Source organism: Nipponia nippon, unplaced genomic scaffold (genome assembly GCF_047370975.1).
Source record: "Nipponia nippon isolate SJK-2023a ecotype South Korea unplaced genomic scaffold, ASM4737097v1 scaffold_43, whole genome shotgun sequence".
Taxonomy (NCBI): Eukaryota; Metazoa; Chordata; class Aves; order Pelecaniformes; family Threskiornithidae; genus Nipponia; species Nipponia nippon.
Window position 1 is genome coordinate 133,104 of NW_028262362.1, and position 16,568 is coordinate 149,671.

At 62.1% G+C, this 16,568-nt stretch overlaps 2 protein-coding genes across 2 annotated transcripts in view; both read right to left on the reverse strand.

Moving 5' to 3' along the window:
* Nucleotides 1-16,568, reverse strand: part of LOC148052830 (centrosomal protein of 164 kDa-like) — a 42,510-nt gene that overhangs the window by 3,161 nt on the left and 22,781 nt on the right. Inside the window, exons 15-28 of the mRNA XM_087778254.1 lie at nt 9,708-9,839; nt 8,774-8,990; nt 8,084-8,161; nt 7,690-7,821; nt 7,269-7,391; nt 6,588-6,731; nt 6,294-6,377; nt 5,374-5,442; nt 4,858-5,036; nt 4,198-4,324; nt 3,714-3,781; nt 3,322-3,529; nt 2,254-2,361; nt 987-1,101 (exon numbers count right to left, since the gene is read on the reverse strand). Of these exons, the coding sequence (XP_087634380.1) occupies nt 987-1,101; nt 2,254-2,361; nt 3,322-3,529; nt 3,714-3,781; nt 4,198-4,324; nt 4,858-5,036; nt 5,374-5,442; nt 6,294-6,377; nt 6,588-6,731; nt 7,269-7,391; nt 7,690-7,821; nt 8,084-8,161; nt 8,774-8,990; nt 9,708-9,839 (1,784 nt within the window). The remainder of the gene's footprint in view (nt 1-986; nt 1,102-2,253; nt 2,362-3,321; nt 3,530-3,713; nt 3,782-4,197; nt 4,325-4,857; nt 5,037-5,373; nt 5,443-6,293; nt 6,378-6,587; nt 6,732-7,268; nt 7,392-7,689; nt 7,822-8,083; nt 8,162-8,773; nt 8,991-9,707; nt 9,840-16,568) is intronic.
* LOC148052831 (uncharacterized) lies at nt 9,861-15,550 on the reverse strand. The gene is made up of 3 exons (XM_087778249.1): nt 14,753-15,550; nt 13,801-13,886; nt 9,861-11,323 (listed from the first exon to the last, which is right to left on the reverse strand). Exons 1-3 carry the CDS (start codon nt 14,996-14,998, stop codon nt 10,714-10,716), a joined length of 942 nt encoding a protein of 313 aa, XP_087634375.1. The 5' UTR covers nt 14,999-15,550; the 3' UTR covers nt 9,861-10,713.

Here is a 16,568-nt window from a genome sequence, read left to right on the forward strand (position 1 = left end):
ACCCCCCTGCTCCGTCCCTCCGAGTTCTACTGTACCCTGCAGCACGCAGCCGTGAACGGCGGTTCCCTTGCAAGCGGCGAGCCCTCTCAAGGGCCGAAACCCCCAGTACGGCACCCTGCCCCTCCGGCGAGACCCCGGCGCGGGCCGACACGCTGTACTTCAGCGCTCCCACCGCGCGCCAGCTGAGCAGGAGGCAGAATGGCTTGGTCACACTTCACACGCTCGTAAAAAGCAAAGGTGTCGAGGCCACCAGCCAGGCTGGAGGTGGGACCGATGGGACCATCCTGACGGAAGGGCTCTCGTCTTAGGGCGAGAGAAGACCCTTAAGTTTCACGCGTGCCTGCGGGTATTTTACTGACCAGGGCCAGAGAGATGATCCCAGACCGGACAGATTGTCAGTCTGTTCCCACAGGGAAGCTTTCCAACTTTTCCTTAAGCTTCAGCCTTGCCAGCCCTTCTGCGAGCAACACAGCCCGCCTGCCTTCCCGGCTGTTTACGGGGAGCCCTCCTCCGCACCCGCGCAACTCCAGTTACAGGCAACTGGAGGCAAAGAAAAAAGCACAGGCAGCAGGCAGAGGGAACTGCAGCAGCCTCTCCTGCCAGAGACGTGAGGAAGAGGAAGGCCGGACACCCGCAGAAGAGGAAGACAGCTCTGCAACAGCAGCGGGAAGAGCTGAAGCCGGATTTTATAATCCGCTCGAAAAAGAACGGTAGAGATTTAAAGGGCAAGTTCTCACGCAGGTCCCATCCCTCTCACCTGCCGCTACAGGCGGGAAAGGAGTTTCTCACGTAAAACGTTGTACGCAGAGCAGTCCCCGTCACGGAGGACGGACCTGCCCCCGTCACGGAGGGCAGACCTGCCTTGGGCGCTAGCGAGCACGAGTCAGAAGAGCAGAAGGTACCTCCGAGAGGCGAGAGGGAAAGCCAGAGCCAGGTCTAAAGCATTAGGCGCTGGGCACAGCACATCAAGCCCGTCAGGCGCTTACGTTTAGGCTGATGCAGATTCACACTGGATGTGCTGTCTGTGTCCTCAGAGCTGCCGAGATCAAAAGTCACCGTCTTCTTGCACGCGGCACTCTTCAGCGTATCTTCGTCCGACGGCTGGTCAAAAGAAGGGAAACAACGCAAATAAATCCTCCCGTTCTGTCCCCGAAACATCAAAGCCGCTGGAATACCGCCTACAGCCAGTCTCCGCAGGCTGGACTGCGGAGACGGGCATAGGCCAGGCGACAGCAGACTCGTCTTCGGCCCCCGACAGCAAAATCTGAAAGTCAAGAGACCGCTCGGTCTCTGGAAGAAGCACGTGCGCGCACTGGAGGCCAAAGCCAACGGCCACGTGAACGGGCCCTTCTAGGCAGGAGGCCAAGTGCTTTGGTTTAAATAAGCCTCAAAACTCCCGCGTGGGCTGGGTTCTCTCTCTGCACCAAGGACAAGCGCTCGACCCTCAAAGGTCTCGTGCTCTCGCATCTGCTGCCGCCCTGCACCTAAGGCCCCGCGGTCCCAGGCAGAGCCGAGCGGATCCCAGGGCTTGCCTCGGTCGGGAAAGCAGACCCGAGCCTAGCTCGCGCAAGGTGACCTGCCCTTGCTTTCTCGAGCCTCGAGTCACGCAGCTTTTTCAGGCTGCCTTCTGCATCCGCTCTGCAGCCCCACGCTTAACGGCGAGTCCAGGTGTCAGCAGCAGAGGGAAGGCTCAGCGTTTGCCGTCTCGGCCAAGATACAGGCAGTTAATAAGACATCCAAGCATCCTGATGTGAGGTTTGAGTTTATATCGTAGGATGCTTCAGCACGCTGGTGTTAACTGTGATTCGTTTCTGACCTAACGAGCACGCTTCTCGCAAGCCAGCGCACTCGGCAGGTTTGCTCCCCCAGGTCCATCCCGGCCGCCAGCAGCCCTGCCTGGCAAGCTGCCGCCGTGGAAGAAAGTCTCCGTCCCAAACCCCAGCCCGCATCTGCCCTGCTGGCTGCAGAGCTAGCGAATCACGGGGGCCACGGCTCAATTGGGCTTGCCGTGCTCCCCGACCTTGCGACTGGCCGCCTCTCTCCCGCCGTTCTCAGACAGGCGCACCGTTCTGCTCCCGGAGAACGTGTTTCTAAAGTCCGGCTCCGCTGGCAAACACCAGCCTCTGGCCGCCAGCTAAGCAGCCCGCAGAGGGACCAAAAGCCCCGCAGAGAGACTCCAGCCTAGGGCCAGGAGCTCTGGGCGGGCTGGGAGCGCGGCTGGGCAGGCCCAAGCAGGAGTGCTGCTGTGCTTACCTCCTCCAGCAGCGAGGACTCCAGCTGGCTTAGCTTCTCCTCTTCCTTCTTCAGCAGCACCTGCCCTTTCCGCATAGCCGACTTCATCTTCTCCAACCGCTTTGCTTCCTGCAGTGGACCAACAGCCAAGCCAAGGAGGAAAATTAAACAAGGATGACAGGAAATAACCTGCGTTCGTGGTCGTGGTGACTTTCGTTATCTCGCTTCTGCTCAGCACGGGGAATCGTGCTGCTGGAGTACAACTGCTCCCAGGCCTTCGAGAGCATGGGAAGCGGAGCGTGCAGAGGGCAGAGCCCAGGCCTCAAAGCACGTTCACCCCAGGGAAAAGGAGGTTTCACTTCCACACCCGGCAGCCAACAGGGTCAACAGCTTTGGTTCTGCAGACGTAAGCAGAGCGCTTATCGCGAGCGAGGGAAACTACGATCTTCCCTGTCTTTGCCTGGCGTACCGGCAGAGCTGGCAAGTGCTCAAGAACCCTCTGCCAAGCAAGGGTGAAATCACTGTAGAGCTACGACCCTAAATTTGTACCCGCTGATGGGACGGATACCTGTTGCTTCCTTTGCTAGGAGGAAAAAGCGCGTTATGGGACCTGCGGGGCACGGGAATCCCTCTTTCCCCACCAAATGCCTTCTCCGTTTTCAAGGCGCCCAGAGCTCCTGGAAGCTAGCAAGCTACTGAGCACGGGCCGCACTGCAGCCACTGCTTCGTAGAGCCTTCCTAGTCCGCAGCGCACACAGCGAAACAGAACCGAAACTCTTCTACCGCGCAACGCTCCGTTAGCTGCGGGCCACGCGTGCCCACGCAGGCGCTCTGGGCCGCTCGTCTGACGCACGGTAACGTCACTGCGATCCGCAGCCTCTAACCCTCGTGTTATGATGAGGAAGACGCGAGGAGGGACGAACGCCGCGTATCTAACCCAAAAAACACGCGAGATCCGATTTCCAGGAGGACTCGGCCCCCTCAGCTGCCCGTCACCGCACCTGCAGAGCCAGGAACCGAGCCCCGGGCTGCGGGTTCGTTCGCGCAGCCACGATGCCGACACCCGGACACGGGCGGCGCTCAGCTCACCTCCTCCAGGTTCCGGCGCACGCCCTCCAGGAGCTGGGAGCTGTCTAGATCCCGCACCGCCTCCCGCGCTTCCTGCATATCTTGGCGCCACTGCTGCTTTGCAGCTTTCAGCGCCGCGTGCCTCTTCCTCATGGAGAGGGTGTGGCGCACCAGGAACTCCTTGGCGTTCCTGATGAAGATCCCTTCCGCAGAGATGTAGCTCCTGACGCTAGGCGAGAGAGAGACGGGCATGCCCCTGGCTTTGCGCTGGCTGTGCCGTCCTGCAAGCCTCACGCAGCCCCCTCCCCAAAACCGGAGGGCCAGCTCAACGCGCGTAAACCCCAGCAAAAACATTTGCTTGCAAAACCAAAGCGACAACGTTTTCCAGAAGCGGCTGCCATGCAGATACTCACTGATCAAACTGGAAGGCGCTGTTCTCATGGCTTTGCGAGGGCGGGGAAGCAGGCTCTCTGGGCGAGCGCTGAGGAGTTGAAGCATTTCAAAAACTAAGGAATACGTATGGGAGACGGAACCCCAGGATCCCATTAGGAGCAAAAATTTGGAATGACATCATCGTGGCATCGCCCAGATCCCAGACCAGTGCCGGGGGTGTTCTTTATCTGACTCGTGAAAAGGAACACAGGCATTTCCATCCCTGACTCAAGTCCTGCCTTGGACTCCAAGGGCGCTCAAGGATCCGACAACTCCTTCCCCCCCCCCCCCCCCCAACAGACAGGACTCAACAATTACTGCTAAACGCGTCGACGTCCCCTGGCAAAGAAAACGCGTCGCTGCATCTCAACCGGCTTCACGCAGAAGGAACAAAAGCTGGGCTTTTCAAGGCAGTTACGGCCTCCGATCCCACAGGGAAGCACCTTTACGGTCCGCGTTACTCACAGCTTGAAGACTTTCTCTCAGGTCTTCAACGTGGAGCTCGGCTTTCCTTCTCGGAGATTCCACGCTTCCTTCTGCCTCCAGCTCTTTCAAAGTCTCCTGTTTGCTCCTGACAGCTGCCTCCAGCTCACTGCCCCGAGAAAAGGCAACAGCGGCAGCGCTTGATTAGACCGGTAATCCATCTGCAGCCGCGTCCAAAGCGACCTCCAGTTTCCAGGAGGGAAAGGGCCGCAGACGTGCAAGACGCCACCAGTATCGGCTCTGCGGGGCGACGTCGGACGTAGCCCCCGGCTGGGCAGGGAAACGTCGCTTCGCGCCCTCACCCAGAGCCTCAGCTACCCTCAGGAGAATCTTTTCTCCGCATTTCAGTGCCCCTCTCCGAGCATCTTATTAAGCTCACAAGACAGACGGGGAGAAGACAGACCAATTAACCTGGCAAGCAGGGGCAAAGTTACACAGCGAGTTACTAATAGATGTGGAAACAGCCCCCGGGACCTCCACGCCCTCGACACGCAGTAAAACCACCGTCAGGGTTCTGAAGGAGCACGGCCCAACACGCAAGAGGCTCAGAGGTGAGGGAGAGACCCAGGCGAGGTCAGAGAGGTTTCCGTTAGGAGCACAGGGGACATTTTTTGCACGAGATCAAATTTCTCCTCCACGCACCTGATGCGTTTCTGCAGCCTCTGGCTGCGGGTCTGCAACAAGTCCACCTGGGCCTCCAGCTCAGCTTTCTGGTCCCGGAGCTCCTCAAGGGACCTACGCAGCTGCCGGAGGGACTCAAGGAGGCTGGCGTGCTCCTTCCTGTTCTCCTCCAGGCGGAGCTGAGAAGCTAAAGCAGCTTCCTAGAAGAAAACCAAAACAATCCCTCACAGTCCTTTCCCCAAAACCAAAAGGAAAGGCGCTCAGTGGCTCGCCACTCGCGCAGTTCGCAGGAGGTCCCGGAGCTACGAATGCACGTGCCAGTCCTGGAAGAAGAGGGCTGTCTCTTCTTTTTGGGAAGCAGCTCAGAGCTAATCAACCTCCCGGCAAGATGGCGCTCCCGGCTGAGGCAGGGAGGGATTTTCATACTCACAATTCAGAAGCAACAGTTTGCTTTTTTAAAGCCGTAGTTCCAACGTGCTCCCCTCAGCCCCAAAAGGAGGGCAGCACGGCACCTCTCCGGAGCTAAGACATACATACATCTCTTTCTAGCTCAGTCCGTCTGTCTTCATCCAGCAGCTGCTGCCTTTTCTTTCTCAGAGACTCCTCCTAGGTCCAGATGAGAAAGTAGGCGAGTGTCAGAGCGAGGAGACGGCCGACGCCGAGCAGCACTTGAAGTACCGGGGTCAGGCCTGAGTCTCAAGACCATTTCAAGACACCCGAGGACTCTTGTCAGTGCTGCTTTATTCCCCCTCCTGCGCTCAAGATCCCCTGCCTCTCTTTGACTTCAAGCTGGGAACGTTTGCGTTCCCGTGGGAAGAACGGCCCTTCCTGCTCAGCTGCGAGGGCACTCAAGGCACGCAGCCGCTTCTGCGGGATCTTGCTTTTCTGAAACCTCTGCTTGCCTCCGGCATTTCTCCGCCTTTTTACTTCTCACTCCAGCGCCGCTTGGAAAGGAAGGGCTGACCGAAGCAAGGCTACCTACAGCCCTGGGCACAGGCCAGCACTTAGAGACCTGGCAGGCGAGAGCATCAGCCGGTGATCTTTGCCAGCTCCACAGGAGCATTTGGGGTGCTTCCCTCTCCCACCCTGCTGCCCAAGATCCAGCAACGCTCATTGCCTTTTCACGGCAGCAGGGAGAAGAGGAGGTAGATCGGGAAGGGACTGACTAAAATCCAAAGTTACGCTGAGCAGGACGCGCTGCCTCGAAAGGCTTTTATGGTCCCTCTGCCACTTACTGCCTCCCAAAGCCCCGACAAAGCCAGAGCGCTGGCTGTCGCTGCAAACATCAGTCACGAGGACCGCTTAGCCCTGCTCCGCCTCGTGATGGAAGCTTCACCTGTAGCTTGGATGGCAGCACAAGCCCTGGCTGAGCGCTTCCGAAAGTCCCCCCCCGAGGGAGCAGCCAGAGGAGCAGCACGGGCTAGGAGACCTCCGCGAGCCCACCAGGGCTGACTCACCTGGCTGAGGAGCTGCGCTGATCTGGCTTCGACGTCCCTCATGCGCATTTCAAGCTCCATTTCCGAATCCTGGAGTTCTCTTTCCTGCAGGGAGATGCCGAGTCAAAGAGAGAACGGCACGAGTTCCTCACTCGCCGGGCAGAGCTCTGCCACCAGGAGGAGCAAGGAAAACTGGGGAGGTGTGACGCGCCGCTTGCGTCGCCCTGGGTTGGCACGCACACGGAGGTGTCACCACGCCCAGGCCGTCCCCAGGCAGCCAAGTCACAGCAACCTAAGGCAAAGGGTTCTCCTCACCTTCTCCCCGTGCCTGTGCTGCAGCGCAGCCAGCCGCTCGTCCAGCTCCGCCTGCAGAGCCTTCACCTCCTCCGCGTGGAGCTGCTGGAGGCGCGCCTTCTTACTTCGCAGGCCTTCGAACAGCTCTGCCTTTTGCTTCCGCTCCTGTTTGTCGCAAAACCCAAAGAAGGAAAGCGTCTGAGTGAAGCAGAGGTTCTCCAGCAAGGCCACGGGAACCCACGGGACGCGCGCCCTCTGGAAAGCCAGCCCGTCCCACAGCAGCTCCCGAGCAAACGCCAGTCAGCAAATTAACACCGCTTGCTTACAGGGACAACGCTGTCAAGGGAGCGGCTCAAGAAAGAAGGAGCCACCCATGAAACTAAGGTTTTGTCACGCGCTGCCGACTGTATAGTCAAAAACGGGAGGCAGAAGGCTTTCCAGAACAGGCACCTGCAAAAACGTGAACGAGCTTCGCTTGTACCAAAGTCCACAAAGGCACGTGGAAGGGGCCTGCCCAGAGACTATTTGGACAGCTGATCCTTACAACCCCAGCCTAAATTCATTTTACGTTATGGCAACAGTTCTGCTAGAAGAAAGGAGACTTCCAGCTCTAGGAGCGGCCGAGACAGGCGGGCCTGGCAAGCAGCAGTGCCAGCCCAGGCGCAGCCCAACTGAGCAACTCGCTGCTCTCCCCCGCAGTACCTCCTCCTCGTACTGGTCCTGAATCCGTGCTAGGACCTCCTGGTGCTCCTCTCTCATCCTCTCCATTTTCCTCTCGTGCTCGTCTTCCACTTGCCGGCGTTTCTCTCTCATAAGCTCGCCGAGCTGCGGGGGTAACACGGACAGATATTTCCCCGACCTGCGGCGCTGCGCTCCGGTGGCCCCCCAGCGATCAGCCTCTCGCACGAGCAGAGGGACCGAGGCTCCGAGCACCTTGCGAGGGGCATCAGGCTGTGGCCGGGGCAGCGCAAAGCCAGCGCCCTGGCGAGGCGAGATGCTGCAGGGGCGTCCTTTCCCCGAAGGCGCCGGTCACCCCTGGGCAGGGGACGCGGCCCCTCGGGCCTCACCACGCGCCCAAGGAGAGAGGGTGAAGAACCCTCAACAATCCGAGATGAGTACTCGCCTCGCGTTCGTATTCGGTTACTCGAAAGGCTTTTTGCTGCACTTTCTGCTCCGCTCGCTGCAAGTCGTCACGCAGCCGAGCCTCCTTGCTCCTCTGTGCCTCTGCTATCTGGGTTCGCAGGCTGGAAATGACCTGCCATGAAAGCCGCCCACGGAGACTTGTCACCCTTCTGACAAGATCCATTTAGGGCCCTCCTACAGAGAGCAAGCACCGCGGCAAGGACCAGCGCGTGCAGCCTCACCGCCCCCGACTTGGAGCACGTCCAAATGCTGAGCCAGACCAGGCCCGCATTTAGGAAGCGGGAAAAATTTAACGACGCCCTCCCTGGCCACCTTTGATGGCAGCGTGGGGGAGCAAAACAACCAGTTTACTTTCTGAGGACACCACGTTTTACCTTACGATGCTTCTCTTCTGCTGCGGATTTCACCTGCTGGAGTTCAGCTGCAAACTGTTTCTCCAGCTCTTCTGCTGCCTACGGGAACAGGAGCAAGACAGGCTGCTGGAAAACCTCTATTTGTGGGGACGTGCTGCGCAAGACGCATTTGCAATTAGCACCTCTCCGTCAGCATCAAAAAAGCGCACGGTAACCCCCTTTCAGGCCGGACTGTACACGAGGTGCCTTCACTCTCGCTGAGCTTTCCCTCCCGAGCGGGAGGGTGCTTCTCCCTCCCTCCTCCGCAGATCTCAGCCGCGCTGGGCTGGACGGACTACAGACCGCCTCCGTGCAGGAACCCCCCAAGCTCTCCGGAGGACTACAGCGGCAGCCGAAGCGGTAGTCCGAGCGGATAAAATGGCTCGGTTTAGCTCGGCAGAGACACGCGGCGATCCTTCTTTTCGTCAGATGCAATGTGGCCATTGAAGTAAGTGCTATTTAATCACCATGGTAATAAAAATTGGGGGAGTACTCCTCCCCACCTCCGTCACGCCTCTAACAGCATGCCTAACATCTTTCCTTTAGGTTTCAAGGCAGCCGTTATTAAAGTGCGTGCAGGCGTTGTTTAACCTCAACACTTGAGCGTCGCGACGCCAGCCAGGTCAGCACGAACAGCACGGCTCTGACCCTAGCTGGCAATAAACACCTCACCTTCTTCTTTTCCCTGTCTAATCTCTCCTTGAGCTCACGCAGGACTTGCTCCTTCTCTTGTTCCAGCCCCACCATCTCCTTCTGCCGAGCTTCCTCCATTTCCAGCTTCATTTTCTCCAAAGCGAGCTGGTGCTGCTTCTCCAGGCTCTCCTTCTCCATCACCTGCAGGGACTCCCACTCTTCTCTTAGTTTCTGCAGCGCGACCTCTTGCTCTGCCCTGCCGGGTTTGCGACAAGAACAGACAGAGGCAAGTCAGGATTCGGTCCTTTACCGCCGGCCTCCGTTTCGGAACCAGAGCTGACAGAAGACACAGCTAGAGGACAGGACACGCAAGCCAGAAGGAACCAGGAACCACAGCACACAGATCCACAAGCGCGGATCCAAAGCTCAGGCCTTGGAAATAAACAGCAAAGCAGTCGGGTGCAGACATATCCGTCAGCTAAGAAAAAAAAAAAGAAAGAGGAAAATAGAAGTTTGCCAGCGGCTGCCTTTTCTGCCTCCTCCGGCGGTTTTAACAGGCCTTAACCGCCGTTAGACGGAGACGTCCGCTCAAGGCAAGCCACGCTGCCGAGCGCGGCCGTCCTTGCAGATGCCACCTCTTTCATTTCCAGGCCCCAGGGCTGCGCCTGGTCCAACATTACAGCAGCACCTCTCTCAGGGCACTTCTGCACCGTACGTCTACTTAGCAAAACTGGATCAGCTCCCAGGCGGCAATAAGGTCCCTCCGTTTTACCTCCTTTCGACACGCGGCTCCCCGGCACGTGCAGCGTCACGGCTGGGGCCTCGCGCTCACGGCCGAGGCAGGCGACCGGCCACGGGAGGCTCGGGCGGGCTAGCACCTCCGCTTTGAGCGGCTGCCGGTGGCATGCAAGGCGCTTCCCTCCCAGACCAGCAGAGTTTGGGTCCCCAGGGATGGCAGCAAAAAACTTGTCACCTTATCTTCTCCTTCTCTGCCTCCATCTCCGAGGCGATTCTGGCTCGCAGCTTTGAGAGTCTCTCAGTTTCTTCCTTTCTGACACGCAGCTCTTCCTCCTCAGAAGCCTTTGCCAAATCTTCTTTTAGAGTCCTGAGAGATGAGCAGCTGGGGAAAAAAAAAAGAAAAAAAGAAAAAAAGAAAAAAAAAAAGAGGTTCAGGAGGCTTTAATGTCTTCCAACCACCTCCCCAAGGCCTATAGATCAGCCGCTGCTCCCACTCGCTCTGCCCGCCCAGGCGACGCGTTGCCAGGGCTCCAGACCATTCATTCTCTTCCCCACCTTCCGAACCTGGCTGCTGGCACGGGAGACGCAGCCCCCAAGCACCAAACTTCCGTGGCAGGCTTTTAAAATGCACTCTATCATCAGAGGTGGCACTTGGGGTTTTTTCCCAGGTAAATGAAATCAGCTCCTATTAAATGAAAGCCACGGGGCCCGGATGCTTTACTGCATCTGTAAGCTTCCTATTTCTATGAGACACCCTTTCTGCTACTGCTTTAGTACCGCATAGACCTTTTTCCCTTTCTGTGTCTTCCCTCGCACCCAAGTCAGCATTCCCGTGACATTTCATGCCAAGATACTGTTTCTGGCTGGCTCGGCCTGCTAAGAACATAAGTATCAAGGCCACCTGAAATAAAAGACAAGCCTTGAGAGAAGAATCCCCCCAGGGAGAGGACACGGCTCCCAGTGCCGTTCTGCTCCCTGCGTTGCTACGAGACCCGCGTGCACTGGCTGGCTTTCACGCAGGCATCCGTGCCCCGTTCCTTCAAGTCTCGTTTGGAAGCGCCTCTGTAAAACGTACCGCGCCAGAGGTTCAGGCAGCTCCTCTGGGGTAACCTCACCTCCTCTAAGGCTCCCATTGCCAGTCCCGTTACCAGCATTTCACCCAGGATTTGAACGCCTGCCGGGCGGCAAAGCTCCACGCGCCCAGCTGGGAGCTCTTCCCAGGTTAACCGTAAGAGGCAGGCTCAGAGCTCTGAAAGCTGCACGTGTATGGCATCAGAGCTCCTCTTGCAGGACAGGGGAAGATGCTCTCTTGCCTGCGCTGGAGAGCGCTTTCCTGCGGCAGACCGTGCTCTCCACGCATCTGCCTTGAGCATTTGCGGCGCCGACAGCAGACCCCTGCTCATTTCAAGGTGCGCAGACCCTCGCGCGCAGGGCTGTCCGTGCCGGGCAGGGAGCCCCGCGCTCCTCCTCCCCAAAAGCCTCGTTCTTGCCTCCTTCGCCCACAACTCCGCAAAGCAGCCCCGCTGCCAGGGTGGTGGCCCATACCGGCACAAGCCTGCAGCCGCCGGCAACGAAAGCGCAGCTAGGAAAGGCTCGTAGGAGAAAGCGGGGAGGTGGAGTAAAAGAGGAACGTACCTGAGGGATATTTCTTTCTGCTGATGAAGCTTCTGAGCTTCCTCCTCCTCCTGCTGCCTCATCTCCTCCCGGAATTGCCGAATTTTCTCCTTTGCTTGCAATAAACGCATTTTCTCTCGCTCCAGCTCCAGCTCCAGCTCCTCGACTATTCCCTCCAGGGATTCTTCACTAGGCTGGTTCAAGGACTGCCCGTGTTTGATTTCCTTCTTGCGGCGCCTGCCGAAAAGAGAAAGCTCCTTTAGGCAAAAGGGTGACAGAAAACCGAGTAACACGAAAGGAACAGCCACATCCCCCCACGCAGTATCGACTCCAAACCCAAAACCTCAGAGCCACCTACGGCAGAAGCTTCACCGTCGGCAAAGGGAAGGGACGAGCAGAAGCCCCACCAGCCATCAGACCATCAGTTTAGCACAGCAACAGGCCGCAGGCTTTTGCGGGGAACCTGGGCTCGACCGTCCTGCGCTCTGACCTTAGTCTCTCAAAGCGACCCACGTTCCCAGCGACCGTAAGAGCGGGGTGAGGTGCTGGGGTTTTGTTGCTCCCCCGCAACCTCGGCACCGCTCAGCGAGCCAAGGCAGGAGGCTGCGCGAAAGCGTTTGCCAAAGGAGGACGAACGCTTGCAGCCTCGTTGGCGACGCTGGCAAGGAGGAGGCTTTCCCAGGCACAGAGCAGACCGCTCTGTCTCCGTACCACGGAGTCCTGCGCCACAGCCCCCAGGGCTGAGCCGCTCTTCGCGCGCTCCCCAGCGCAGACCGTTCACACAGCTGCTCCGATTTGCGCAGGGAGGGAGACGTTCGCGCTCTGCTGTGCCCACCAGACCGCATCTCCTGGCATGCTGACTTCAGACACCACGAAGGGCAACAAAAGGACAAGAGCTGTTACGCTTACAACACCGGGGACTTAACTGAAGCCCTTACGCCTTCCGTGGGGCAGCGAGCTCCTCCAGACTGCTGGGGCTACCCAGCGACCCCTCCTCCGCCTCCCGGGCCACAGCCTCCTCCTCCCGACTGGCATTTTCTAAAGCAAAACACTTCTCTTCTGACGTTTCCCAAGCACTTTGCTCCCTCGCGCTTTGCGGCGCAGAAGAGGCAACAGAAGACCGGATTAGCACAGATCAGATGCTAGCGGCTGCCGCAGGTAGACGAGGCGGAGGGAAGAGGGGACGGGCAGGCGGCGCGGACGGGCACCGAGCCATGCCTGCCAACGGGACCCCTTTGGCCACCGCGGGGCTGCCAAAGGCACCGCAAAGCTCCAAACCGTCCCCACCGCCTCGAGGCCTGCCGGGCTAACAGGCAGCCGCGGCTCTCACGGCTGTCGGTCTCAGAATGCCGAACCCCCTGCCCTGGATTAGCCCCCTCTCTTTCCGAGTCCTTGGAGCATCTCCCCAAGACAAGTCAGCCCCGCGAGCAGTACTCTCGCTGTTGTCCGAGTTACAGACGGGAACATTGGCAGGCATGTTTACACCTCCAGTCCTACTTCATCTCAGGATAACAGAGCAGAGAGGCAACAAAGCAAGCACGAGCCAGCTTTACAGGCCGAGAGAAAGAGAGGCTGCACAGCTGGGAAGCAGGTACCAAGCGATAAGGAGACAGCTCCTGCGGGCAGAGCACGTTTTCGGGGACCTTCCCGCGAACAGCTCCTCTACGAACAAGGCTGCAGATCCCAAGGGCGTGCAGCCAGTCGTTAAGATGGACTGCAGCTTCTTCTGTTCACAAGTTTTCCTGGCACGGGTAACAGCTCCTCGGTTCCCGGCGCCCCAGAGGATGTGTAACTCTGCGCGGAGGCTAAGAGTTTTGACACGATTCATCTATAAACGCCACACGCTGCAGCTCTCGGAGAGGGAGGGAGGGGCTCGAGGGAGCACGGAGCTCACGGCTCAGCACAGCATTTCAACTGTTTTAAACGAGTGGCCACAAACAGGCTGAAAAGAGCTCCCCAGACAGCCTAACTAAGGGCCTGGAACCAGCGTTGCTCTCGGCGTAACAGCCAGCGCGCTCGAGCGAGTCGTCCGTGTACCAGGACGTAAAATAGCTTAATGCTCACAGCTGGTCAAGCAGTGACTTGCTCTGGGCCACCTCTGTGGAAGGAAGAGGACGACAACCGTTCACACTGCAGCTGGACCCTCCTGCCAGCAGCGACAGGCACCGGGCTGGCCCTGGGAGCCTTCAGCTGCAGGCTCTGCCCAGCGGAGAGCCGGCAGCCCAGCAGGACCAGCGCCGGCCGAGACGGGGGCTGCCTCAGAACCAGAAAGGTCTCTCGTCGGGCAGCCGCCCGCGGCCAAGTCTTCCACGGTTCAACGCCGCAGGGCACAAGACACAAGGTTAACAGGTTCAGAGCATCCCGGCAGGAGCGTGACTTTCAGAGCCTTAGAGAAAAGCCAGAGAGCTGTAAGGGAAACAGAAGCCAGCTCCACATCTGGGGCAGTCTCGAGGAAACGAAAGGCAGGCGGATTTGCTGCCTACCCAGCCAGAAGCCGAAACAAAGCTGCAATCCGCTGCGACAGTCCCGAGGAGGTGGCAGGAGGAGCGAGAGGGAGAGACCCCGCGAGAAGCGGCAGCGTCTCAGGGCGTTCTACGGGGACGCCTGCACGGGTTACAGGGAGCAGAGCAGAGCAGGGGCAGACAAGACGGGAAAGCCACCCGGAGCTAGAGCTGGCTACACCTCCTCTCTTGCTCTGGCTGTTTGTACCATACCTCTCAGCAGCTTTTCTTCTTTGGCTTTGCTCTTCCTCTATACTGGCTTCGCTTTGCTCTTCTTCCTCTTCTCCCAGCTCCCGGGCCTGCAGGTAAAAGCAAACAGCGTGGAGTTTGCTGGCTCCTTCGCCATCGAAGCCTCTCAGGACCCGGCGGCGGTTCTGCTAAGGGCAGCGCCGCTCTGGTCCAGCCCATCGGCGCCGAGCAAGCAGCGCCCGCGGGCTGCTGCGGAGCGCCCAGCCGAAGGGGCCAGCCTCCTCTCCCGCAGGCAGCCACGGGTCTCAGCGCGTCGCGGGAGCGGTTCCAGCAGCGCAGCCGAGAGGCCGGGGAGCTCGGCTCTCCGGGCTGCGCTGGGTTACGGGCTGGGGCTCGCGTTTTCAAGGCGGAAGATGAACTCCCTGCCGGCACTCTAGACACAGGCTGGGTTTTTTCCCTGAGGATCGTCTTGGACACGTGAGTAACACTAAACGCCCTGAAAAGCGTGGGACGACAAAAAAAAAAAAATCTCCTAAACCAAACAGGAACGTCACACGCACGGAAGCGTGCCGGGGCCATAAAGCGATAGATGTATTGGCCGCGACCGGAACGGCACAGGACTCAGTCCTGCCCGGCACCCCGGACCTCGGGCAGATCGCGACGAGCGGCGCGCGCGCGCAGTCGCACCTCCCCAGGGATTTCTGACCGCTCGCTCCGGAACACGTCGGGTGCCGCCAAGGAAGCCAGCCCCCTCGGGAACGCACCCTGAGCCACTACGGTTGGCTTACTTATGACGTAGTAAATACTTGAAATACAAACAGCAAATATTCGGATACGAACTAGCCAGCTGCTCCTTCTCCCACCTGCCAGCTCCGGGCACCTCCGTCCCCGCAGCAGGCGCACGCAAGCGCGCACCGCCGCCCCCCGCCGCCCCCCGGGCGGGGGGGGGGGGGGGTCCCCTTCGGCGGCAGCCTACCTTCTGCGGGGGGCTGCCCACCGTCATCTCCACGTAGTAGCCCTGCCCGGACTTGCCCCGCAGGTTGTCGATCATCTCCACGAAGCTGCCGCCCCGCTCGGCCTCCTCCGGCGCCCGGCGCTCCCGGGGACCCGGCGGCAGGGCCGCGCCGCCCCGCAGCGGCAGCCGGATGCGCGGCGGGGCCGGGCGGGCGCGCAGGGCGGCCGCCCCCAGCCAGAGCAGCAGCCAGGGCCAGGCGGCAGCCATCGCCGCAGCCCCGCCGGCGGCTCCCCGCCCCGAAAGCGCTCCTCCCTAGCGGGCCCGCAGCGGGCGGCGGGCTCGGCAGACGCGTCGCCATGGGAACGCGCGGCGGGGCCCCGCCCCGCCCGGACTACAGCCCCCGGCAGGCGCCGCCGCCGTCACGCGGCCCGGCCAATCCGGTTCCCGACCGTTACCCCGCCGCCCAATAGCGCGGAGGCGGGGGTGGGACCTGCCGTTGCTAAGGGCGCCGCGAGCCGGAAACGGTTAAACGGCGGCGGGTAGCCTCCGGCGGCGGCGGCGGCGGCGGCTCCTCCTCCGGCTCCGGGGCCCGGCCCCGGGCCCGGCAGTCGGAGGAGGAGGCCGGCAGCCTGCAGTGCGCCGCCCCGCCTCGGCTTCCCCTCCCCCGGAGCGCCGGGTCCCGGCTGTGCGTGCGCTCCGCGGCTTCAGCTGCCTGCGCCTCCGCAGCGGCGGAACGGGTGAGAAGGGGCTTCTTCGCCTTTTTTTTTACTTTCTGTCCTGTTACTCAAAGCTGTTTCTCTTCCTCGCTCGGCTTCGGGCCGGCGGGGCCGCAGCCGCGCGAGCGCTTTAATTGCGGGGTGGCCCCCCGCCCGCCCCGGGGTGCGGTGCGGCCCCCCCCCCCCGCCCGCCCCGGGGTGCGGTGCGGCCCCCCCCCCCCGCCCGCCCCGGGGTGCGGTGCGGCCCCCCCCCCCCCCCCGCCCGCCCCGGGGTGCGGTGCGGCCCCCCCCCCCCCCGCCCGCCCCGGGGTGCGGTGCGGCCCCGCCCCCCCCGCCCGCCCCGGGGTGCGGTGCTGCCCCCCCCCCCCCCCCCCCCGCCCGCCCCGGGGTGCGGTGCGGCCCCCCCCCCCCCCCCCCGCCCGCCCCGGGGTGCGGTGCGGCCCCCCCCCCCCCCCCCGCCCGCCCCGGGGTGCGGTGCGGCCCCGCCCCCCCCCCCCGCCCGCCCCGGGGTGCGGTGCGGCCCCGCCCCCCCCCCCCGCCCGCCCCGGGGTGCGGTGCTGCCCCCCCCCCCCCCCCGCCCGCCCCGGGGGTGCGGTGCTGCCGCCCGCCCCGGGGTGCTGCCCCCCCCCGCCCGCCCCGTGCGGTGCCCCCCCCCCCCCCCCCCCCCCCGCCCGCCCCGCCCCCCCCCCCCGCCCCCCCCCCCCCCCCCGCCCGCCCCGGGGTGCGGTGCTGCCCCCCCCCCCCCGCCCGCCCCGGGGTGCGGTGCCCCCCCCCCCCCCCCGCCCGCCCCGGGGGTGCGGTGCTGCCCCCCCCCCCCCCCCCCGCCCGCCCCGGGGTGCGGTGCTGCCCCCCCCCCCCCCCCCGCCCGCCCCGGGGTGCGGTGCTGCCCCCCCCCCCCCCCGCCCGCCCCGGGGTGCGGTGCCCCCCTCCCCCCCGCCCGCCCCGGGGTGCGGTGCTGCCCCCCCCCCCCCCCGCCCGCCCCGGGGTGCGGTGCTGCCCCCCCCCCCCCCCCCCCCCCCCCCGCCCGCCCCGGGGTGCGGTGCTGCCCCCCCCCCCCCCCGCCCGCCCCGGGGTGCGGTGCTGCCCCCCCCCCCCCCCGCCCGCCCCGGGGTGCGGTGCCC

Excerpts from the sequence above, each read along its gene's own strand:
- LOC148052831 (XM_087778249.1), bottom strand. The coding sequence starts at position 14,998 with ATGGCTGCCGCCTGGCCCTGGCTGCTGCTCTGGCTGGGGGCGGCCGCC. Across the intron at positions 13,887-14,752 it reads TGGGCAGCCCCCCGCAGAAG|GCCCGGGAGCTGGGAGAAGA; the intron begins GTAGGCTGCCGC and ends TTTTACCTGCAG. Across the intron at positions 11,324-13,800 it reads AGAAGAAAAGCTGCTGAGAG|GCGCCGCAAGAAGGAAATCA; the intron begins GTATGGTACAAA and ends TCTTTTCGGCAG.